General features: G+C 37.4%; 1 protein-coding gene and 1 long non-coding RNA gene across 3 annotated transcripts in view; one reads left to right on the top strand and one right to left on the bottom strand.

Moving 5' to 3' along the window:
• Positions 1-139: 139 nt before the first annotated feature.
• SETD9 (SET domain containing 9) lies at positions 140-9,345 on the bottom strand (the record flags this gene model as incomplete). 2 transcript variants are annotated; one of them, XM_081054096.1, is made up of 6 exons in its annotated part: positions 140-2,274; positions 3,574-3,679; positions 5,507-5,622; positions 5,826-5,949; positions 7,122-7,489; positions 9,179-9,345. In XM_081054096.1, the coding sequence occupies 6 exons, from the start codon at positions 9,274-9,276 to the stop codon at positions 2,187-2,189; spliced, it is 900 nt and encodes a 299-aa protein (XP_080910222.1). The 2 variants fall into 2 exon arrangements, with proteins under 2 accessions (XP_080910222.1, XP_080910223.1); XM_081054097.1 differs by lacking the exon at positions 140-2,274 and adding an exon at positions 3,170-3,257 and having other exon boundaries at positions 9,179-9,276.
• Positions 9,011-25,736, top strand: part of LOC308500038 — a 66,696-nt gene continuing 49,970 nt past the window's right edge. Inside the window, exon 1 of the long non-coding RNA XR_013993674.1 lies at positions 9,011-9,212. This is a non-coding gene — a long non-coding RNA (uncharacterized lncRNA). The remainder of the gene's footprint in view (positions 9,213-25,736) is intronic.

Below are 25,736 nucleotides of genomic sequence, written 5' to 3' on the forward strand. Positions count from 1 at the left end.
CTCTGACATGTACCTCGATTTTGATGAGTCTGTTTTTACAGAGGTAAAGTCAATACTGCTACAAAGTTGTTTTCTGGTGTAGAATTCAAAACATGTCATAAGCATGTCAGAAATGAAAACAGCCATTTATAAATCTGAATTATTTTAGTAAAAAATGTTTTATTTTTAAAAAATACCTTTATTCCATCTTTCCAGTCCAGACCAAGTTATACTATGCAAGCTTTATACTCCCACTGTGAACATTTTAGGAGCAGGAACCGTGTTTTATTCTTTGAATCTCTCAGGACCTTTCATGTGGTAGGTATTCACTAAATGATGACATGTTACTCTTAAGCTGATAGTTTTTCTCCAACTTGGAAAAAAAACAACAAACTTTTAAGACAAAAGTTAAAAGAAAGGTATAAAGAACAACCCAGACAGAACAATTCGCATTTTACTATATTCCATCTCTGTATAACATGCATTTTTTTTCTGAACTGTTTTTCAAGTCATCGACATTGTAACACTTCCTTTGTAAATGCTTCAGCCCACCTCATATGTCCACAGGAGTTGGTTTCCGTATTTTACATGTACTTAAAGTTCTAGGTAACAGGATCTTTTCAGTTAAGTAGATTGGCTTTTTAACAAGATGAGTCTCCCTTGGTTTCTCAGGATCTTTGTGACACAAAAGACAAATGAGTTTGAGAAAAATAATCAGAGAAGCTGTCATGGATGTGTATATTCATAAATGCTATAGAGAAAAAGAGGGGAAGTGGAATGGGGAGTTTCAGGGGTGGCAGCTGGGGATTGTAGATTTCAATAGGGTGGTTAGGCCGTGTGACGGAGGGAATGAGTTATAGGCTGTCTGGGGGAGATCTTTGCAGGCAGAACTAGTGGAAAAGTCCTGAGGTGGGAATGTGCCTGGCTGGTTCAAGGAGAGACAGGCAGATGTGACCTAGCGTGCAGTGAGCAGGAGATGAGTTCAGAGGCAGTGAGCAGCTAGATCATGTACGTGAAGGACTTCCGCACTTACTCCAGGATAGGAGTACACAGAGGCAGGTCAAGATCTGACTTTCAAAAGAATCACACGGTGATCTATTCTGTAAAGGGGGCAGGAGGCTATTAAAATTGCAAGAAATTGAGAAAAGCTGTTGCTGTAGCAGTGAAGGTGGTTAGAATCTGGTTATACAGTTTCCATGTTAGGATCTGAGGGGCCCAATAAATAACACCCTCTTCCTTATCCATGTTTGGAACTGAGAGTTGGACGCAGGAGTCAGGTTGATGGAGATCAAAGTAATTATTACTAAGAAAACTCTCCGGAGAAGGTGGCTTCAGAGCTGCACCAAGTTGGCTCCCTGATATACTCCACCTCAGAATGAGACTCACTCCATCGCTGGCTGGGCTGACTACAGGCTACTCCTTGCATAGGGCAGCCCAAGACACAGTCTCTGCAGGTAGAGTCCACAGAGAAGGATTTAGAGGGGTCTGGGCCATAGGTGTCTAGTTCTTCAAAGATAATCTTAGAAAAATTCTCTCCCTCCAGTGGATGGAGAGAGAGGCCCGGAGAGTTACGAATGGAAGCCTTTCACATGGAAACAGGAGAAATGGGGAAGAGGTGTTCTGCCCACCACCACTATCTTTTAACTATATTCCCACACCAAACAACCTCTCACACTTTAAAACTGTATGTGTAACTAGTCAAAGTACAGAAAATAGTATAATGAACCCCCATTTCTCCCTTAGCCAGCTAAAACAATCTTTAATTACACACATACACAAGCACACCCCAATTAATTCATGGTAACAACAAATATTTTTGGCTTTATTCTATAAAAATAGAGCTTTTATAGAAGTTCATACATATCAACACTGCAAGACTTGGCTAAAATTTTATAAACCACCAAAGAGATACATAAAAAAAAACAACATTGAAATTATGTAAGTTCAGGCAGGTTTTAATTTAACAAGCTTCTGTGTAATTAAGTGAAAACCAAATAAAAGTGTAATTCATTACATATTTGAAATTGAAGCAAAGAGCTTTTCTCATGGAATTGAAACTATATATAGTATCGATAAAAACAAAAAAACTCCCACTCCAATTAGATCTCAAAATATTTTTTTGTACAGGTGGAACTCAGGAATAATTAACAAAAAACATTTAGAATTAACTCAATAGATAAGTAGAAAACCTAACTTCTAATTCATAGTTAGCTGACAATTGTATAATAGTTTGAAAAAAGCTCTTCTCCTTGTTGGATGTCCCTGAGCGCAACAAGAATGACACATCGAAGTGTACTGAAAACAAATAGAAATACACAAAAGTTACAAGTAGTAACATACAAGCTCATATTTTTAATTTAACCAATATGGGTTTTATAGGTGTCATTCATATTCCTTATTATCCTCTTAGGAAAGAACTATATCTTTTCCCTATATCAGTAGGGAAAACAGTTCTTATCACTGATGGAGGTTATTTTAAAGTAGAGTATTCTATATCATTTTAAAAGACCATAAATCAATAAGTTTGTACAACTGACTACTTCTTCTGAACATGTTGTTTTTATTTTCAGGTCCTCAAAACTGGTATCACAAAAAGCATTTTAAAATGGTATTCATTATAGTTTAACATTTTAAAATTAATTTGTATTTTTGTATTCTGCAAAGCTGGAAACATAACTTAAAATTAATAGATTTAAAAAAATACTTTTTGTGGATACAAGTCAGGTAACTTTCAATGTTCCTCCTCTTCATTTAACTCTTTCTGTACTTGTTGAACAGTAATGACGTGCCCCAGAGTATATGGCTAAAAAAACTAATTGTTAAATACACAAACACACACATATATAGAGAAAAGTTACCAAGTTTTAAGTATAGGGAACAGTCTGAGTTTTAAACATCACTCATTTTAAAAGGACAATTTAATAGGACCCATACAAAATAAAGTTTGCTACCAAATGGCAACACAGTGAAATGATACTAAGATTATATCGTCCTACAGCATTGCTATATTTAAAAATTGTTACATGAGTATTCTTAGACTTTACACTTAATGGACAGAAAATGTTACACTAAAATAAGTATTTTCTGAATATTTCCCTTTTATCACCTTTTTAAAAATATAATATTTTTCAATTTAAGTATAGTTGGTATACTCCCTGTTTGTTTGTTTTTCACTAGTAAGTTTCCATATCTAATAGTGAAATGGGCAAAAGAAATAATAGTGTAATTTGACTTCTTTCTTCAACTGGGTGTTTTCATGAGAGATGGAGAACATGATCCTTAAAGTTTTTGATGATTTTATGGGTACGAAAAACAGAATCACTTGAAAATAACTTTAAGGTTGATGGTATTCATAAAGTACTACCTAGAGTAAAATGGGCAATAAGTAGAATAAGCTAAATGGAAACTTTTTAATTTCAGATAAGTCTACATTAACACATTAAGGTGTGATGAACATAAAAATCTAAGTTATAATTTTTCACTAAAAAACTTAATAAACTTACTGCAAATTCTATACAGCTTTGTTTTAGATAATATATATTTTTAAGTACAGCATAAGACAGAAGATAGGAAAAGCACTTCTAGGAGACTAACCTTTGTTTGTCATTGCTGTAAGCAATGTTTGGAAGATATTGCTTCAATTCTATAGGGAAAACCGCAGGCACATCAAATTCCTGATAACAGACATTAGCTGGTCTATCTGGGAACAAGTACATAATTTTTAGAAACAGCCATTTTATAAGGTCATGGAAAACAGTACTGAATTATGACATTTGATGTACAGTTTTCTAAATTATCAGAACATGCTCAATAATCACTATTATGTTTCAAGCACTGCTAGGTTTTATTTGTATATATATGTGTGTATGTTTTATTATTTACTTTTTTTAAAATAATTGTTTCATTTTTCAATTACAGTTGATATACAATAGTATATTAGTTTCAGGTGTATAACAGTGATTAGACATTTGTTTAACTTACGAAGTGATCACCCCAATAAATCTAGTACCCATCTGATGCCATATATAGTTATTACAATATTACTGACTATATTCCTTATGCTATACCCTTCATCTCCATGACCATTTTGTAACTATCAATTTGTTCTTCTTAATCCCTTCACCTTTTTCACCGTGCCCCTAGACCCTCTCCCGTCTTTTACCCCAACAAATCTAGTATCCCTCTGACACCATACATATTTATTACAATTTTATTGATTATATTCTTTATGCTATACCAAACATCCCCATAAGTACTATATATATATATATATATATATATATATATATATATATATATATATAAAATTATAGTTGGCATTCATTATTGTTCAGCTTCAGGTGTACAGTGCAGTGATCAGGCATCTACATCTTCCCTGAGGTGGTCTCCCAAATGGGACACGTGTCCATCGGATACCCTACAAAATCTTTATAACATTATTGATTACGTTCCCCAAATTATTTTTCAAAAACCCGTGGCCATCTTGTGGTTACCGACTGTTTTCTAATCCCCTCACCTTCCCTCTTATCCCCACCACCTCCCGCCCATCTAACAACCCTCAGTTTTTCCTCTTTGTTTCCAAAACTGTTTCTGATTAGTTCATTCACTTATTCTCTTTAGATTCCGCATATAAGTGAGATCATATGGTACTTGTCTTTCTCTGTCTGACTTATTTCACTTAACATAATGTTCTCTAGGTCCATCCATGTTGTTGCAAATAGTAAGATTTCTTTTTTTTTTAATTTATTGGGGTGACAATTGTTAGTGAAATTACATAGATTTCAGGTGTACAATTCTGTATTACATCATCTATAAATCCCACTGTGTGTCCACCACCCAGAGTTAGTTCTTCTTCCATTACCATATATTTGATCCCCCTAATCCCTCATCTCCCTCCCCCCACCCCATTTCTTTCTTCTTTATGGCTGCGTAATACTCCATTGTATAAATGTACCACAGTTTCTGAATCCAGTCATCTACCGATGGGCATTTCGGTTGTTTATTATTTACTTTTTGAAGATCAGGAAACAGAGGCTCAGAAGGTTAAAAGTTACATAGAAGAATCAGGCTTCAAGCTCATGTCTCCCTAACATGAAAGCCTATGCTACTTGTAGCCAGATGATCAAAATTATACATATGGGAAAGTCAAGCTCCAGAGACGGTAAATGGCTCACAAACTTAGTAACAGAAAAGGGATACCAGTCTAGTGGTTAATCTATAAGGCTATATTGCGGCACAGACAAAATAATCTCTAAATTAACTATTAAAAAATGATCAAAAGGGCAGTTATCAATTGCCTATATTTACTGCAAAACGAGAACAAAAATAGTAAAGAATTCCAATTAATGTATATCATTATTTCCCCAAATTCTCTCTTTATATCTGCCTCTAATATAATTTACTTAAGGGCTGCAAACAGCTGACATATTCAACTCAACTGTGTCTGGCACTCATTCATATGGCAAAGAAAGAGAATTACCACTGCTATATTTACATGTTGTCTCACAGCCCCATGGTGCCAACTTACCATTTGAACAATTATTGACATATTGTCCTAAGGCCAGTGGATTCTGAATTTCTGATGTTAGCCATGTACTATCACTCATTTTTAGAGGGCCAAGTTGATCCCTCCCATTGCAAGACCTGAAAAAGGTAAAAGCATTAGCTAAAGGATTATTCTTCTGTATCTTAAAACTCAAAAATGCAAAATTAACCCTACAACTGAAAAAGTGCAATTTCTCTTTAAACACTTTTGTCTAGTCAATAGGGCAACTAAGGCTAATGGTCAGTCATTGTGGTATGGTTCTGTCACCTATAATTAAATTTGAACACAGGCTCTAATTTACCTGTACACGACTTTTGATATTCCTTTGTCGTTTCCATCAATGAGTACCCCATCCAAGCATCTAAAAATAAATGGATTTCCAATGGACTGGAAAAAGATTGGCTCATATTTATGATATACTGTACCTATTATACAACAAGACAAAGATATTACAGCAACATGTAAAAATCATAAACATCATAAGAACCTTTCTATGGAACATAAATGTAACACGGAAGAATCTATTTAATTTCTCTAGCTTTTTCTAATATTTCACCTACAATCTAGATTATCACATTCTCTTTAGCTACCTTCCCCTTTAAAGAGTACCCAACAGTAGATGGAGCACAGAATCAACTTGTCCACACAATGTGACTCGCTTAACAAAAACGTGAATACATTTCAAGCTCAGTTTCACGAAGTCATGGATTTTTTTGTTTGTTTGTTTGTTTTTAAAGTAACATCAAATTAAGAGTGTTTTAAAAAATGTATTTTGTTAATAACCAATTAAATAATGTAGAAATATGTGGGGATAGATAAGTCTGACATTCAGGTTGTTTATCCTTCTACTGGCAATAGGGGAAACGAAAAAATTAATATTTACTGGGTATTTATATTCTAGACATGTTAAGCTATTAAATTTATTTTAGTATTAATTTGTTGCGGGCTTGTTCCATTTAGTTTTTACAGAGTCAGTTGTGTAGGAAGAAACTGAGACTCCTTTGCTTAGGGATGAAAATTAGAAAATAGTAGAAGGACTTTTTCAAAAACATAGGTCTATCTGACAAACATCCACATGTATTTTACATTGCACCAAATAATATGTTAGTTTAACAAATAACATATTCTACTGAGCATTCCAGTCAATGATCTTTTTGCAAAGATGCTGCTTTACTTTCCAAGTGTAGAAATGGCAGGAAAGCCTTTATTCAGTGATTTATGGGTTTAAATTGTATCTTTCATGTTTTAACCAATAACCATTTTTACCTTCAGTTATCAATTATCTCAGCCAAACCAACTTACTCTCTAGTGACTTCTAAGTATTCAGTCTGATCTTAGTAGGCCATACTATATTCTGCTAAATTTAAACATTGACTATAAAATTTTTCTTAAAAGAAAAATGCATTTATCCCAACAAATACTTATGGATACTTTCTAACAAATAATTTACAGTTAATTTCCAAATTTAAAAATCTGTGGAAATCTTGAGTTTCCAGTTCAACTCCTTACTCTAAGAATTACGAGGCTAGGTATTTTTTTTAACTTATATTGATCAATATGTAAGAAACTCTTGGCAAAGTACTAATTGTGCCATTACCAGGATACATAGATACAACCGCGCCTTTTGGTACCAATCCTTTAGTAACGAAGACACCTTTTCCAGCAGAAATCAATGAGCTAGTTGCTCGGGCAACACTGAAACCCAGTGTTTTATAAAGAACTTCTTCTGGTTTAAAGATATTTTGCTGATGATGTCTGTATTCAAGCAGTTTCACCCTTGGATGTTGAACTGACAGTAGATCTTGATATTTTGATTTAACAGATTCTGGAAGCATAGTCAAGATATCTGATTGTTTACTGAAATCATTTATGAATAGAGCCTGGAAAACTTTCAGTAATGTTCCTAGGACATCTTCATCTGAGATAACTTTGTCTTTGGATTCTTCTGGAACATATCGGAGGGTCCTGAAAATGGGAAAAGTTTCTATTCACCAGACAGTCTTGATGCTTTCTGGGCTACTGGCCTTAATGAAGATTATTCTTATGTGTTTGATGGGCATAAAACTAAGAAGTTCGGAAAAAAAGTTGTTTGGGTGTAGTTCTAGTTACCTAACTTCCAGTAATAACCTATTCAATTTAAAACAGCATATATTTACGAAAAGCCCAATGTATACCAAATACTGTTGGGTCCTTAATATTCATTATGTCTTTTTTGCAGACAAGGAAACAGGTTTGGAGATATTAGGAAATTGCCCAAGGTAGTAAAGATGGTAAGTAGGAGAGCCCTAAGCAGAAACAGGTAGCTGTTTTGGCCCCAAAACATCCATAGCTGTTATGTGAATGTTATCAACGTAAGAATCTTCATATGCAATAGGTTTTTATAGGTGTGTAGTTTCAAATACAAATTTAACATTATACACTTTGTCACATACTCTCCCAGGAGTACCTTACTTCTTTAATGACTACATAGCTTTTACTTCCATAATAGTATTTTTACTTCTGAACAAAAAGGAAGAAATCTGCCTCAGTTTTATAGTTAATGATGCATCTGAATTCGTTTCAGTAGCATGAAACTTTGGGAAAACTCTGGTTATTTACTAGCCTTCGTCGGAGCTAGTTCACCTAAGTGAGCATTATGTGGACTTCGCCCAGATCACTACCGTGTTTCCCCGAAAATAAGACCTAGCTGGACCATCAGCTCTAATGCGTCGTTTGGAGCAGAAATTAATATAAGACCCGATATTATATTACATTAATTATATATTATATTATACCCAGTCTTATAGTAAAATAAGACTGGGTCTTATATTAATTTTTGCTCCAAAAGACGCATTAGAGCTGATTGTCTGGCTAGGTCTTATTTTCAGGGAAACAGGGTAGCAAGCCACGTATTAACGCCAGCAAAAACGCTGAACCCCGGTCACGCACTCAGCTAGATAGGTCCCCTCCTTCAGACCCAGCACTCAGACCACCTGTTAGTGGCTTTTTTTTGGTTCGTTTTTATGCGTCAAGTACTCCAACCTGTTATCCTCACAGCCAGACTGGGTTGCTTTCACGTATAAACTACGGAGCTGTGAAAATGAACTTCGGTGTGGCTTTTCTAAGGAATTTCAAGCTTCTAACTATTCCTCGGAGGAGAGAAGGGCACGCACTCTCACGCTGTATGAATTTTCTTCTTTTTCAAAAATTTGTTTTTGCCCAGTCACAGGCGCCCCCAGCCAGGGCGGACTGCAAAGACGGCCACCCGCGCCCACGCCCGCCGCGGACCCAGACCTCGCGACTCTCCGAGCGCGGGGCACGCTGGGAAATAGACCTCAGGCTCTGCCCACCTAAAGCTCACGCCCCCGTCGGCCCGGCCCTCCTCCAACTCCAGCCTCGGCCGCGGCGACGCCTACCTGGGGCCCCGCCCACCTGGGGCCCCGCCTGCCTCTGGCTCCGCCCACTTAAGCCCCGCCTGCCTCAGGCGCTGTGGTCGCCCCGAGTCCTGCCGTTTCGGGCTCCACTCACCAGGAGTCCTATGGCCTCAGGCCGCCTGGCCACCTGACTGAGGCTCCGCCCCCCCGGCCTCGGGCCCCCCGGCCTCGGGCCCCCCGGCTGCAGTGGCCTCGCCGGGTTGAAGGAAGATGCCCCTACTCCTGGCGTGTGGTCTCCTACCTCGGGTTGTGGCTTAGGTTCAGCGCGATCCAAGGTACGAAGCGGTACCTGTAACGGCGCCATCGCAGCCACAGGCCCCGCAGCAGGCGGCCCGGCATGGGTGTCCGGTGGCGCCGTGACCAGGATGACGCGGGAGACGTGGGTCGTGGTCTCGGGTCCGCCCCAGCCAGGGGAGGAGCGGAGGCCGCGGTGTCCCGCCCCTCCTCGGTCTCCGCCTGCCGTGCTGCGCTCGGGGTTCCTGGTCCCCCTGGTCCCGTCGCTGGTGGCCTCCGTGCCACCCCTTGTTGATCCCAACTCGCTGAACAAGTGCGTAGAGCTGAAGGAGGCCCCCTTAGTCACGTTTTCTTTCTCCGTTTGCTCGTGTAATTTCCCCCCCCCCCCGCCCACACACACACTCTTAGGACAAGTTTAGACAACGCTTAGTTCCGATAGGAGCAAACTACAAGAATCCATCAACCATCTTAAAATCAACAAGTGTTTATTAAGAAATAAATCAGTTGGTGCCATTTCTTCAGGCTGGAAGGTGGGTTTTCCTATTCTTTGCCTGAGAGAGTGAATCTTAACCTAAGTCTAAATTGAACGGGTCGGACCTAGTGAAAATTCAGGTAAATGCAAGTGGCCTTAGGAAATGTATTCTATTCCAGAAAGAAATAAAAGCAAAGAAAGAAAATTGCCAGTCTTCTTTCACTCTAATATCGTACGATTTTAGCAAACTCTAGAGGCCCTGGCTGTCAGGTATTATATCTGGTAAGTTGCCATCCAGACGTAACTGATTTGCTAAATGGAGTCAATTCAGTTCCAGGTTGTATTAATAAATGGAACTGAAAGAAAGTGATTTTTATGGTCTCTAAACTTCAGAGGAAGCAAAAGGAACTAGTTGAATCCTTACTTATACATATGTTGTGGGGATGGAGTCCTAGAGAACAGTTTCCAGGCTCTCGTGCTCACGTGGAAAGGTGCTGACTCGGGTAGTAGATGGTCATCAGCTGTGACTAGTTGGCTATCAGCTCTTACTGGTCAGCCATTAGCCACTGATATAACTGATATAAGCGTAGCCGTGGCTACGCTTGCAAGCAGACTGTGGATTGCAAATTGTGTTGATCCTACTTCCTGTGTCTCTCCCGGCCCCCAGGGAGACTAGGGTGCAGGAAGACCCCTCCTTGGGGTACTGGCAGATGTGTGCTTTTGTGTCTTGACCAGCCGCCATTGAAAATATAGAGGTATGACGGACTCCCCTATCTATGGCTCCATGGGTGTTCCTTTTCGGCCTCACTATATCCTGTGTTCTTGTGTGGGGAGAGTTGAGTCCCTGCATTACATATATTTATCTTTTGTAAAAAGTAGTTTTTGTATATGTTTCCAGTGCGTTTTTATTTTTAATTGTTATCATGTAGTTTAATCATCTGCAATGTACGTCCAGTAGAAAGGACCATTTTGCATAGATATTTATTTATTTATTTTACTGAGGTATAATTGACATATAACATACGAATATTAGTTTCAGGTGTACAACATAATGATTCGCTATTTTTATATATTGTGAAATGATCACAAGTCTAGTTAATATCCATCACCGTACATAGTTACTTTTTCTTGTGATGAGAAATTTAAGATTTACTCTCTTAACTTTGAAATATGCAATACAGTATTAACTGTAGTCATCGTGCTGTACATTGCATAGTCATGCCGAATTAATTTTATAACTGGAAGTTTGTACGTTTTGACCCTCTTCCCTCATTTTGCCCATTTCCATCTTTAGAAACCACCAATCTGTTCTCTGTATCTATGAGCTTGTTTTTTGTTTTTGTTTGTTGTTTTCGATTCCACATATAAAGGAGACTATATGGTAGTTGCCTTGCTCTGACTTACTTCACTTAGCATAATGTCCTCAAAGTTCATCCATGTTGTTGCAAATGGCAAGATTTCCTTTTTTATGGCCAAATAATATTCCATTGTGTGTGTATTCTATATAAATATTGATAAGTTTATGTAAATACATAAATATACAGAGGGTGCCAAAAAAATGTATACACATTTTAAGAAAGGAAAAAACTGTATTAAAATTGTAATATTCAATATGTGCTGTGGGGACAGAGTCCCAGAGAGCAGTTTCCAGGCTCTCGGCCTCATGTGGAAAGGTGCTGGCTCGGGTAGTAGATGGCCATCAGCTGTGACTAGTTGGCCATCAGCTGTTACTGGTTAGCCATTAGCCACTGATATAATTGCCGTGGCTGCGTTGAAGGGTTGGTGGGTTGGCAGACAAGCAGACAAGTAGACGGCAGGCTGCGGATCGTGTGGCTCCTGTTTCCTGTGTCTCCAACCCAGCCGCCAGCGAGAATATAGTGGTATGACTCCCCTATCTATGGCTCCATGGGTGTTCCTTTCTGGCCTCACCATATCCTGTGTTTTTATGTGGGGAGTGGGACCAGAGACCCCGCATGGCACCCTGCATGACATATACTGATAACAAAAGATGATTACAAATCATGTTTGACTTCTGCAATCACAAGAGATGCTCAAAGTGTTTACCATCAGTGTATTTTTTTCATTATATATATATATATATATATATATATATATATATATACACACATATATATACATATATATATATATATTTATTAGTTTTAGGTGTACAAAACAATGTAATAGACATTTCACCCCTCACAAAGTGATAACCCCTAATCTATTGCCCCTCTGACATCGTGTATATCTATTACAATTACATTGACTCTATTCTGTATGCTGTACTCCATATCCCATGACTATATATATATAAAATTATAATTGATATTCAATATTATTCAGCTTCAGCTTCAGGTGTATAGTGCAGTGGTCAGTCAACCATCAGTGTAATTTTAATACAGTTTTTTCCTTTCTTAAAATGTGTATACATTTTTGTGGCACCCTCTGTATAAGAATAGATAAATATATATTAAATATATATATTATATCTTCTTTATCCATGGACACTTAGGTTGTTTCCATATCTTGGCTATTATAAATAATGCTGCAGTGAACATAGAGGTGCATGTGTCTTCATAGCAGTAGTTTTCTCTTCGGATAAATACTGAGAAGTAGAATTAGTTCTATTTTTAATTATTTTGAGGAAACTCCATACTATTTTCCATAGAGGCTGCACCAGTTTACACTTCCACCAACAGTGAACAAGGATTCTCTTTTCTCCACATCCTCACCAACACTAGTTATTTATTGTCGTTTTGATAATAGCTCTTCTAACAGGTGTGAGGTGATATCTCCAATTTTAGTATATGTGCTGCCGAAGCGAGCACGGGTGATATCTCATTGTAGTTTTGATTTAAATTTTCCTAATGATTAGTGATGTTTAGCATCTTTTTATGTACCTGTTGGCCATCTGTATTTCTTCTTTGGAAAAATGTCTATTCAGATGTTCTGTCCACTTTTTAAATCTTACATGGGTTTTTTGTTGTTGTTATTGAATTCATTATATATTATAGATATTAACCCCTTATGAGATATATGATTTGCAAATATTTTCTCCTATTCAGTTGGTTGCCCTTTCATTTTGTCGATGGTTCCCTTCACTGTGCAGAAGTTTTTTTTGTTTGGTATACTCACAATTATTTATTTTTGCTTTCGTTGCCTTTGCTATTGGTGTCATATCCAAAAAATCATCACCAAGACTGATGTCAAAGAGCTTTGATTGTGTTTTCTTCTAGGAGCTTTATGATTTTCAGTTTTACATTCAAGTCTTTAATCCATTTTGAGTTTATTTTTATGTATGGTATAAGATAGTTGTCCAGTTTCATTTTTTTGCATGTAGCTATCCAGTTCTCCCAACACTATTTATTGAAGAGACTATTCTTTCTCCATAGTTTTTTTGTCATCTATCAATTGACCTATGTGTGTGGGTTTATTTTTGGGCTCTCTATTTTATTCCATTGATTTATATGTCTGTTTTTATGCCAGTACCAGGCTGTTTTGATTACTGTAGCTTTGTAATATAATTTGAAATTAGGGAGCATGATGGCGGTAGATTTGTTCTTTCTGAAGATTATGATATTGGTTATTTGAGGGTATTTTTTGATTTCATACAATCTATACAAATTTTAGGATTGTTTGTCCTATTTCTGTGAAAAATGTCAATGGAATTTTAATAGGGATTGCATTGAATCTGCAGATTGCTTTGGTTAGTATAGACGTTTTAATAATATTAATTCCTCCATTCCATGAATATGGAATATCTTTCCATTTATTTATGTCTTCTTTGATTTGTTTCATTAATGTCTTACAGTTTTCAAGGTACAGGTCTTTCACCTCCTTGGTTAAATTTATTTCTAGGCATTTTTTTTTTTTGATGCAATTGTAAATGGGATTTTAAAAAGAAATTCTCTTTCTGATAGTTTGTTATTAGTATATAGAAATATAACAGATTTTTGTATATTGATTTTGTATCCAGCAGCTTTACTGAATTTATTAGTTCTGACAGTTTTTTGGTGGAACCTTCAGGGCTTTCTATATATAATATCTATATAATACTATGCCATTTGTAAATAGTGATAGTTTTACTTTGTCCTTTTTAATTTGAATATCTTTTATTTATTTTTCTTTCCCAGTTGCTCTGGCTAGGACTTCCAGCACTATGTTGAATTTATATTTATGGTATTAAATTACTTTTTAGTTATCTAAGTAATTAATGAAAACAACGTTTTCCTTATAACAAATAGAAACATGGTAGATAAAGCTCAGCTGTCCTTTAACCATACCCTATATAACCTGTGCTTCCACAATCCTGGTCCTTATTTGCTCTTCTCAGAAGTTATCAAGCTGATGTTTTCTGCCAGTCTTATTTCTATGTATTTACATACCTGTGTATGTTCCTATAGAAAAATCATAGAATTGTGTGTATGTGTTTTTAAAATACTGTAAGTATCTGCAACTTCTTTTATTCATCCAAAAATATTTTTTGGAGTCTCCCCATATTAGCTTGTGTAACTCTACTCCATTCTTCTATTTCTAAGGTTTTGCCTTCAAGTTTTATATTTATTGTAATTTTCTGGTAGGTATACTTTATGGAATTTGTCAAGAATTTTTGTCTTCAAATTTTAGTGTAGTGAATTATAATGACAGATTGTCAAATGTTGCACCGTCCTTGGATTCCTGAGATAAGCCTAGTCGGTTGAGTAATACTTTGGCCATACTCTATAGTAGGTTTTTATATGCTATTGTTGTCATCCCACGTTTATCTTGAAGTGTGTTTTAATTTTCAGTCTCATGGCTTGTTTGTAGTTGACAGGCTTTGGTTTTAGGCTCATGCTGACTTCATAAAAAGAGTTGAGAAGTATTTCTTCTCTACTTTCTAAAAAACAATATTTGCATAAGATTGGTGTTATTCCTTCCTTGAATGTTGATAGAATTCACCAGTGAAACACTCTGGGCTTATTATTTTCTTTAATAATGAATTCAATTTCTTTTAAAGATATAGGGCTATTCAGAATTTCCTTTTCATCTTGTTTCAAGTTCGGTAAACTATATTTTTCATGGAATTTGTTCATTTCACCGAAGTTGTCAAATTTGTTGGCATAAAGTTGTTCATAAATATAGTCTTACTGTCCTTTTAAAGTCTGTCAGATCAAAGTGATAATCCCACTTTCATTCCTGATTTTGGTGATTTGTGTTGTCATTTTTTCTTCATCGTAGCTAGAGTTCGTTGATCTTTTCAAAGAAACAGCTTTTGACATTATGTTCTATGTTGTATGTCTGTTTTCTATTTTGTTGATTTCTATTCTTTATTATTGTATATGTTCTACTTACTTTGGGTAAGTTTACTCTTCTTTTTCTAGCTTCTTAAAGTAGAACCTTACATCACTATTTTAGACATTTCTTTTTTCAGATTTAAACATCTAAAATTATAAATTTCCTTCCAAGCATTATTTTAGTTGAATTGCAGGAATTTTGATATGTTGTATTTTCATTATCATTTAGTATAAAATATTTTTTAAAAATTTCCTTGTGATTTCTTCTTTTTTTGATTCATGGTTTATTTTGAAGTGTGTGTTTAATTTCCAAATATTGGGGGTTTTCTTAGATATCTTATTGTGATTGGTTCTTAATTTAATTCTGTTGTGGTTAGAGAGCATGTTTGAGTTCAGTTCTTCTAAATTTATTGACTTGTTTTATGTCCCAGGATAGGTTCTACCTTGGTGAACATACCATGTGCAGTTGAAAAGAATGTATATTCTGTAGTTCTTAGGTTTAGTGTTCTGTAAATATCATAGGTCATGATGGGTGAGCGTGTCATGTTCTTTAGATCATCTATATCTTTCCATAAAATTTTAAATACAGATAAATGAGAAACAACAGAATGGCAGACGATTTTATAATACATCACATATAACAAGCAGAAGGTTAGCACTGGTAGACATAGAGATGTGCTGCTGTCCAAAATTGGAATTTGTCAAGAATTTTGCCCTCTTTGCTCTGATGTCTTACCTCAGCTCATTGTGGTTTTCAGTCTCTCCAAAACCCCACCCAATTGAGAATAAGATATGGGTGCTGTGTTTTTCAATTTAAAGCCCATTTACGCTAAAATCACAAAAATGCCATGTAGGAAAGATAGTCTTTATTTTTACTATTCTATGTATCTACAAATAGGGCATGTGTCCCTAGGTGGATTGTAACTTACAGATTTCAACAAATAATTTGAGTTCCTACTATGTCCCAGTCTCTAGTGTAGGTGGCAGATATTAATAAATACCTGAATGATGTCAGAGATGATTAGTGCCCTGAAGAAAATGAAGCAGAGTACTGAAAAGAGAGTGAGATGGATAACTTTTATGTGTGTCATCTGTTCCCTAATGGGACTTCACTCTCTAAGGGACAATTGGGGTGGGACTAGGGGTAGCAGCCTTGAATGGGGTGGTGACATGAATGACTGAGACCTAAATGACAAGAAGGCACCAATCTTGGGAAGATCTGTGGGGAGAATCTCCGGATAGAAACTGCAAAGGCACTGAGGCAGGGAGGAGCTTGATGTGTTTAAGCAAGGAACAGAAGGGCAATGTGGCTAGAATGTGCTAGTAAGGGAGAAGGGCAAGATGAAGTCAGGGAGGAGGCCGACTCCCCAGCCTTGCCTTCCGGCTGAGGAGTTGGGATTCTTAGTGTAATGGGAAGACACTGGAGGGTTTTACGGGGGGAGTAACATGATTTGATTCTTCTGTTTAAAAGATCACTTTGAGTATTTGGTGGAGAATAGTCACCACACAAGGAAGGTTAATTAGGAGGCTAACAGAGTAGTGCAGGTGAGAGATGATGTTAGTTTAGACTAGAGTGGTAGCTGTGGCGACGGAAAGGGTGGACGGGTTAGGATTATATTTCAGAGGAAATGATTGGACTTGCTGGTAGATTGGAAATGGGAGGGTGAAGTTATGTAATGCCTATGAGAAATGGCAAGTAGCTAGTTGAATATTACGTCTGAAGCTTTGAAGTAAAGCCATAGTTGGAGATAAAACTGGAGTTTCTGCCAGAGGACTAGATGAGATCACCTAGGAAGAAAAGGGAGACAGCGAAGAATGTGCATTGAGCGGTGACCACAAGTTTTGCAAGATGTGGGCCCACGATGATGTGGTCAAAAGCAGTTTCAGTGAAAAGTCTGTGTGGGTTTGAGTGTGTTGAGGAGAAAATGTGAGTTGAGGAAGGAGAGAGAAGTTTCCACAACTCTTGCAGTAAGTTTTACTGAAAGGGAGGCAGAGAAATGGAGCCAAAAGCAGGGAGGAATTGGGTAAGATGAAAGGTCCTCTGGCATATTTAGGAAGGTTGGAAAATTAAGTTTGAGAACTCAGCCTAGAAAAAGTGCTACAAACCTCATTGCTAAATATCACTAGTCACCTTCGAAATACTCCCCTTGGAGTACTAGCGCCTAGTCCACCCTTCAAAGCCACTTTGGAACTCTTTTTTCTGGAATGGCCATCAGAGCTGTTGTCGTATTCCCCTTGATGCCCTGAATGTCATCAAAATGTCTTCCTTTCAATATTTCCTTTATCTTTGGGTAAAGAAAGAAGTCATTGGTGGCCAGATCAGGTGAGTAGGGAGGGTGTTCCAATACAGTTATTTGTTTACTGGCTAAAAACTCCCTCACAGACAGTGCTGTGTGAGCTGGTGCATTGTGGCGATTCAAGAGCCATGAATTGTTGGTGAAAAATTCAGGTCATCTAACTTTTTCATGCAACCTTTTCAGCACTTTCAAATAGGAAACTTGGTTAACTGTTTGTCCAGGTACAAATTGATAAGGAATAATCCCTCTGATATCAAAAAAGGTCAGCAACATCATTGCAAAAAGTTCGTGAACTTAATTGTCAGATCTCGTATGTAACGATGAGACCTTTTAGAGAGGAAGAAATCGTATAAATGTATGGGTAATTTCCAGAGTAAAGTTCTTAAGGTGGAAGCTGATTCAGAGCACAAGTGGCGAGGCTGTTGGTCTCTGGCAGGAGCAGGGATGCATTTTCAGCTGCAGCAGGAGGGAAGGCAGAGTGTGGGCTCAGCAGGTGTCTTAGTGGATTTGTCCTGAGAAAGATGAGGGCTAAATCTGACGACTTCTTGTTTCTCAGTGACCTATGAGGCAAGATCTTCAACTAAGAAGAGTTATGGAGGAATATTGTTGGAGGTTTTCAAATGAGAAGATAAAATGTAAAATAGCCCAGAATGGGAAAGCCAGTCTTGTAGGGAAATGCAGGAGGGAATTGCTGAACTGTTTTGAGTGAATCCACCAATGTTTATCTGCTCCTGGGTAAGCAAGAAGGGATCCTCTTCCTTCTCTCCACCTTCAGAGTTAAGGTTTTCTCTCTGGAAAAAGACTAAGTTTATGTTGACAAGCTAGCAGATATCCAGACATTTAATGAAATCCTGGCACTATGTATCCACTTAATATATATTTTTTTTTATGGGAAGAATCAGTAAAAAACTTAGAGCTTCAACTCTGTCCAAGAAAGAAGTGTTTTTTCAAACTATAAGCTGGAGGACAGGCTTACTTTACTTTGCATGAATCAGATAATGCATTTTTAGTCACTTTTCCTTGACTGGAATGTGTGTGTGTGTGTGTGTGTGTGTGTGTGTTTGTGTGTGTGGTGTGTGTGTTGGGGATGGAGATACAGGCAGTGGGAGGCAGAACTCTGATTTCAGTTTTTTGATGAAGAAGATATTTAAAGATGGTGAGTGTTCTGGAGTCTATTTGAATAGCTTCATTGTCTAATGTGGGTAACATAATTGTCAAATATTTATTCACTGATTACTGTACAGTTTCAAAAGATTACACTGGAGATGGAAAAGCATAACGTAGTAAAATTAACTGTTGATTACCATAGATTTTCAGTGTGAGTTGTTGGAGTTAAGGAGTGTGTAAAGAGAAGAGAGGTGGAAGGGAAGGGATAGCAATAAGCCAGCAGTTCTCAAAGTGTAGCTTGGGGCCACTGGGGGGTCCCTAGGATCTTTTTAGAGATTTACAGGGTAAAAACTATTTTCATAATTTTATTAAGATGTTATTTGTCTTTATTTATTCCCATTCTCTTACATGGGTACCGTGGAGATTTCTGGGGTGTTGCATTATGTATAAGACAGACTGACTACAAAAGCAGAGATGAGAGTTTAGCTGCCTTTTATTAAGCCTGAAATGAAATAGATTTACAAAAATATAAAAAATTTACATTTTATAAAAGTTTACATTTTTCTCACTGCGGGGATTTAGATACTTTTCATAAAGATATGTTATCCATATTAACATGTAAAAAGATTTTTAAGTTGTTATTTTAATGAATTAGTTAAGTAAATATTTGAAACTTTATCTGTTTTAATGTGTAATACAGTAAATCTCAGTAGATATAACTCACATAAAAGCTCCTTGGGGACTTTTGATGATTTTTAAAAGTTACTGTAATGGGGTCTGAAGACAAAAATGTTTGACAATGGAGTGTTAGAACCACATATTGTGATGCAAAACTTTGAGAAGGAAAGTATATGACAAAGCATTTAATCTGACGTGAAGTTAGTGCCAGTTCTATGAATTACAGTAGTAGATTGCATATCGATAAAATTAGACACAAAGTATTTTGAAGGTATTTTGTGCTGCAGGACCTAAAATATTACATAAAAAGAAGAAAAAAAAAGAAAATGGTCTCTGCTAGTCTTCGTGTGAATTAGCAAAAGCCACTTCTTCCTCCAGCTACTTTTCGGGAGGAAAATAATTGTAACAAATATACAAAGCTATTAGGACTGTAATGTGAATGATGCCCAATAGAGTTGTGTAGTACACAGCTGATTGTGGTGGCTTTGTGTATCAGTTGTAAGATCCAGTGCCATTGGTTATCAGCTACTTCTCAGATCAAATTATGAGACTAAAATGTTCGAGAACCACTGACATGAGAAGTGGTGCAGAGGTGGGATTGAACACAGTGGGTTCAGAGAATGCAATGATCTGGCTAGAGCAAAAATTTGCAATAGGAATAGTAGGAACTAAAGTCTTGAGGCAGACTAAGGTCCGATCATTGGAGAATCTTGGGATTTGAGGTGGTAGGTGGTAGGTAGTCATTGATAGTTCTTAAGCAGAGCACTAGATGTAGAAATAGTTTGGGAAGCTCAGAATAACAATGGTTGGCAGGATTAATGGCTGAGTGGGTGGGTGGTCACACAAGACCAAGGGGGTCTTGAATATAGGAGACCAGGAAAGAAGGTATTAATTATCTTGATACAGCCTATCTCTCCTAGGTTGTGACTGTCAAAAAGGCGTGGGAGAATAGGAATGTCCTGCGTGACAATAGGTAAACATCTAGAAAACAGTCTAGGTTTTAGATTGGAAAAATGGAATTCTCAGTGATTGCCTTGAATTTTTTCAATTTTCTAAGAGGAACACTGAGATAATTGCTTTATTCCTGAGTAAGGAGTGAGGGAAAGTCTGATTTTCAGATATTTGCCAAGTTTACACACTATTAAGATCACCCTTTAATTAGCGAATAGTTTTACTATGCTGCCCTCTTCTGGATCTTTTGTAAATGCCTAAGTAATTCTTCCACTGGTGGTCACTTAGTGTAGGCTGGATTGTGAAATACGGAAACTCAGTGGAAAGGGGAAAAAAAAGAAAGAAAGAAAGAAAAGAAATCAAAGTAAAATACAAAAAGAAATTAAGCCAAATCAAAATATATACAAACTTAGAAATATTTTCTCAACACTTTATTTTGAAAAATTCTAACCTATAGAAAAATACAGTGAGCAAGCATGTATCTTTTATGTAGGCTCACCAATTGTTAACATTTTGCAACATTTCCCCCATATATATTTTTTCCTTTTCTTTTTGAATGTAAATTCCAGACATCAGCTTCCCAAGAATGACATTTTTCTAATTCTAGTACCATTATCACATCTTTTAAAGTGAACCTTAATTCAATATTGAATATATAGTCCATATTTAAATTTCTCTAATTTCAAACATGCCTTTTTATAGCTTTGTGTTCTTTTGTTATTTGTTTTTTAAGTTGAATCTAAATTCACACATTGCATTTGATCTATTTTAGTCAAGTCTAGTTGAATCTATGTCCTGCTTTCATTTCTTTTTTACGACACAAAACTTTTATGAAGAAGCCATGCTTGCCATCCTTGTGTCTTGCATAACTTTTTTTTTTTTTTACTTAGCAGAATGGTGGAAATGGATATGTTTTATTTTTAAAAGTTTTATTATTAGAATTAAAAACAAATTTTCCCATCCTTCACCCCTCTCCCCTTTGGCAACCATTAGATTGTTTTGTTTTCCAAAATTTTGGTAAGCTATAGTTGGCATACAATATTATATTAGTTTTGGGTGTACAACATAGTGAGTAATTTGATATTTATATACCTTATGATGTGATCACCACACTAAGTCTAGTACCCATCTGTCACCATGCAAAGTTATTACACTATTATTGACTATATTCCCTATGCTATCCACTACATCTCATGCCTTATTTATTTAATAACTGGAAGTTTGTAATTCTTATTCCCCTTCAGCTTTTTCACCCATTCCACCACCTGTCTCCCCTCTGGCAACTATCAGTTTGTTACGTTTCTGTGACTCTGGTCTTGTTTTGGTTGCTTGTGTACGTTTTTTAGTTCCACATATTAGTGAAATCATGTGGTATTTGTCTTTCTCCGTCTGACTTATTTCACTTAACATAATACCACCTAGGTCCATCCATGTTGTTGCTAACGGCAAGATTTCATTCATTTTTATTGGAGAGTAATATTCCCTTATATTTATACCATGTCTTCTTTATTTATTCTTCTATCTCTGGACACTTAGGTTGCTTTCATATCTTGGCTATCATAAATACTGCTGTAATAAATGGGTGCATATATCTTTTCAAATTAGTGTTTTTATTTTCCTCGGATAAATACTCGGGACTAGAATTGCTGGATAGTATGGTAGTTCTATTTTTAATTTTTTGAGGAACCTCCGTACTGTTTTCCATAGCAGCTGCACCAATTTGCATTCCCACCAACAGTGCACAAGGATTCCCTTTTCTCCACAGCCTTACCAACACTTGTTATTTGTTGACTTTTTGATAATAGCCATTCTGACAAGTATGAGATGGTATCTCATTGTGGTTTTGATTTGCATTTCCCTAATAGCTGGTGATGTTGAGCATCTTTTTATGTGTCTATTGGCCACCTGTATGTCTTTTTTGGAGAAATGTCTATTCAGGTCCTCTGCCCTTTTTAAAGTTAAATTTATTGGGGTGAAATTGGTTAGTAAAATTATGAAGGTTTCAAGTGTACAATTCTGTAATACATCATCTATATATGGCATTGTGTGTCCACCACCCAGAGTAAGTTCTCCTTCTGCCCATTTTTTAATAGGATTGTTTGGTTTTTATATGTTGAGTTTTAAGAGTTCCTTGTATATTTTGGATATTAACCCTTTATCAGATATATCATTTGTGAATATCTTCACATTCAATAAGTTGTCTTTTCATTTTGTTGCTGGTTTCTTTTGCTGTGCAGAAGCTTTTTAGTTTGATATAATCCCATTTGTTTATTTTTGCTTTTGTTACCCTTGCCTAAGGAGACATATCCAAAAAGATACTGCTAAGATCAATGTCAAAGAGTTTATGCCTATGTTTTCTTTTAGGAATTTTATGGTTTCAGGTCTTACATTTAAATCTTTAATCCATTTTTAGTTTATTTTTGTATATGGTGTAAGAGAGTGGTCTAGCTTCATTTTTTTGCATGTATCTGTCCAGTTTCCCCCCACCATTTATTGAAGAGACTATCCTTTCCCCAGTGAGTATTCTTTGCTCCCTTGTCAAATATTAGTTGACGGTATATGGAGGCTTTATTTCTGGGTTCTTGATTCTGTTCCATTGATCTATGTGTCTACTTTTTTGCCACTACCGTACCATTTTGGTTACTATAGCTTTATGGTATAGTTTGAAATCAAAAAGTGGGATGCCTCCAGCTTTTTCTTTCTCAGGATTGTTTTGGCTATTTAGGGGTCTTTTTGTAGTTCCATACAAATTTTAGGATTGTTTTTTCTACTTCTGTGAAAAACGTCACTTGGAATTTTGAGAGAGATTGCACTGAATGTAAAAATGTCTTTGAGTAGTACGGACATTTTAACAATTCTTCTAGTCCATGAACACAAACTATCTTTCTATCTATTTGTGTCTACTTAAGTATTTTTCATCAAAGTTTGTTTTCATTGTACAAATCTTTCACCTCCTTAAATTTATTCCTAAGTATTCTTATTGTTTTTAATGCTGTTGTGAATGGGACTGTTTTCATTTTTTTCTCAGTTATTTCATTATTAGTGTATAGAAATGCAACTGATTTCTGTATGTTGATTTTGCTTCCTGCAACTTTATTGAGGTCATTGATTAGTTCTAACAGGTTTTTTGGTGGTCTTTAGGAGTTTCTCTACATAAGATCATATCGTTTGTAAAGACAGTTTTACTTCTTCCTTTCTGATTTGGATGCCTTTTATTTTTTGTTGTCTAAGTGCTCTGGCTAGGACATTCAGTACTATGTTGAGTACTAGTGGTGTGAATGGCACCCTTCATTGTTCCTGATCTTAGAGGAAAAGCTTTCAACTGTTCACTGTTGAGTATGATGTTAGCTGTGAGTTTGCTATACGTGGCTTTTATTATGTTGAGGTATGTTCCCCCTATACCCAAATTGTTGAGAGTTTTTATCATAAAAGGATATTATATTTTGTCACATGCTTTTCTGCATCTATTGAGATTTTTATCTTTCATTCTATTAATACCGTTTATAACATTTATTGATTTTTTTCTTTCTTCTTTTTTTTTAAATTTTTATTGGGGAATATTGGGAAACAGTGTGTTTTTCCAGGACCTGTCAGCTCCAAGTCAAGTCGTTGTTTTCAATCTAGTTGTGGAGGGCGCAGCTCCATGTGGGTATTGAATTGGCAACCTTGGTGTTTTTTGAGCACTGTGCTCTAACCAGCTGAGCCAACCGGCTGTCCCACTGGCAGCTCAGCTCCAAGTCAAGCCATTGTTTTCACTCTAATTGTGGAGGGCACAGCTCACTGGCCCATGTGAGAATCGAACCGGCGACCTTGGTGTTATGAGCACTGTGCTCTAACCAACTGCGCCAACCGGTCGCCCAACATTTATTGATTTTCATATATCGAACCTTGTATCCCAGGAATAAATTCCACTTGATCATGGTGTATGATTCTTAAAATATGCTGTTGAATTTGGTTCGTTAATAATTTGTTAAAAAGTCTTGTATCTATAGTCATTAGATATATTGGCCCATAGTTTTCTTATAGTGTCCTTACGTGGCCTTGGTATCAGGGTAATACTGGTATCAGGGCCTCAGCAAGTGAGTTTGGGAGTGTTTCCTTCTCTTCAGTTTTTGGAAGAGTTTGAGAAGGATGAATATTAATTCTTCTTTAAATGTTTGATAGAATTTGCCAGTGAAAACATCTAGTTCTGGCCTTTTCTCTTTCTTGGGAGTTTTCTGATTATTGATTCAATCTCCTTGTTATTGGTCTGTTCAGATTTTCTTTCTTCATGATTCAGTTTTGGTGGGGACATCTTATTTGCTGTGATGCTAACATTACTCTTTCCTCATAATTTTTCTTTATTTTTCAATTACAGTTGCATACAATATTACATTAGTTTCATTTAATAACTTATTAAATGATCCCTCTGTTTAGTACCCATCTGATACCATATAGAGTTATTACAACATTATTGATTGTATTCACTATGCTTTACTTTACACCCTGTGGCTGTTTTTATAACTGGTAATTTGTACTTTGTTGAAGTTCTGATTTCATCTCTTCTTCTCCTAAGGGCGTTGAGCATCTTTATGACCAGTGTTTTGAACTCTGTATTTGGTAGATTGCTAGTCTCCCTTTAGTCATTTTTCTGGAGTATTGTCCTGTTCTTTCATTTGGTACATATCTCTTTGTCTTCTCATTTTGGTTGCCTCCCTATGTCTGTTTATACTTGTATGTATTAGGTAGGTCTGCTGTGTCTCCCAGTCTTGGCAGAGTAGTCTTAAGTAGTAGGTGCCCTATGGGGCCCAGTGACACAGTCTCCCTGGTCACCTGAGCTGGGTGCTCCTCGTGTGGGTTGTATGCCCTCCTGTAATACTTGGGCCTCGATTGCTGTTGGCACATCAGTGGGTTGGCTTGTCCCTCAGGCTGCTGGCTGTGAGGGCCCCTTGTCACTGCAGGGGCTGACCCACGGGGCAGGAGCTGCTTTCGCGGGACTCTGGTGCCATCCAAGTCTGCCCTTCGGGTGTATTGTTTGTGGGGTAGTTGGGTGGTGCTGTGACATGGTCTGAAGCTGGCCCCCTGGTGTGTTTGACTGGACTGTCTTGGGAGGGGCTCTGGTGCAGGTCAAGGTCAGGCGCGGCTTGTGCCAGGCTTGGGGCAACCAGATGGGAGTCACAGTGCGAGTTGAGACCAGTCACTGTTTGTGCTGGGCCTAGGGCTGTTTAGCAAGAGCTACAAGGCATGCCAAGGCCAGCTGCTGCTTGTTTGGGGTTTGCAGACTTTTGAGAGAGTTTGGGAAAGTCCACTGCATGAGCCAAGGCAGGTTGCTTGTGTGGAAAAGCTGCTGGAAGAGGTTCAGGCCAGGCCAGTGAGTTGGATAGGGTTCAGTCTCGGAATCACCAGGGCAGTGTCAGCCAGGGTGATGGGGAGCACAGATCTGGCGCCCACCTGCACCTGCCAGCTGCATGGGGTAGGGCTCAGCAAAGGACAGTGGCACCTGCCAGCACTTCCATCCCCGGAAGGCTACCCCTCCCCGCCCCCTCCAGCCCTCGCCCTGCGGTTCATCAGTGCAGATCCTCCTCTGTCTCTGGCCCTTTTGGAGCTGCTGCCGCTGTGCTGGAGCCAGAGTGAGTTTGTGAGTTGTGTGCTGGCCCCGTAAGAGCAGCCTGTCTACCAGGGCTTTGTCCCTCGGATACTCAGTCCCCGTTTTCACAGATATTATGGAGATTCCCCCTCCTAGCACTGGTGCCCCGGGCTGGGGAACCCAGTGGGACTGGGACCCCTCACTCCTTGGGGACCTCCACA

Source organism: Rhinolophus hipposideros, assembly GCF_964194185.1.
Source record: "Rhinolophus hipposideros genome assembly, chromosome: 7".
Taxonomy (NCBI): Eukaryota; Metazoa; Chordata; class Mammalia; order Chiroptera; family Rhinolophidae; genus Rhinolophus; species Rhinolophus hipposideros.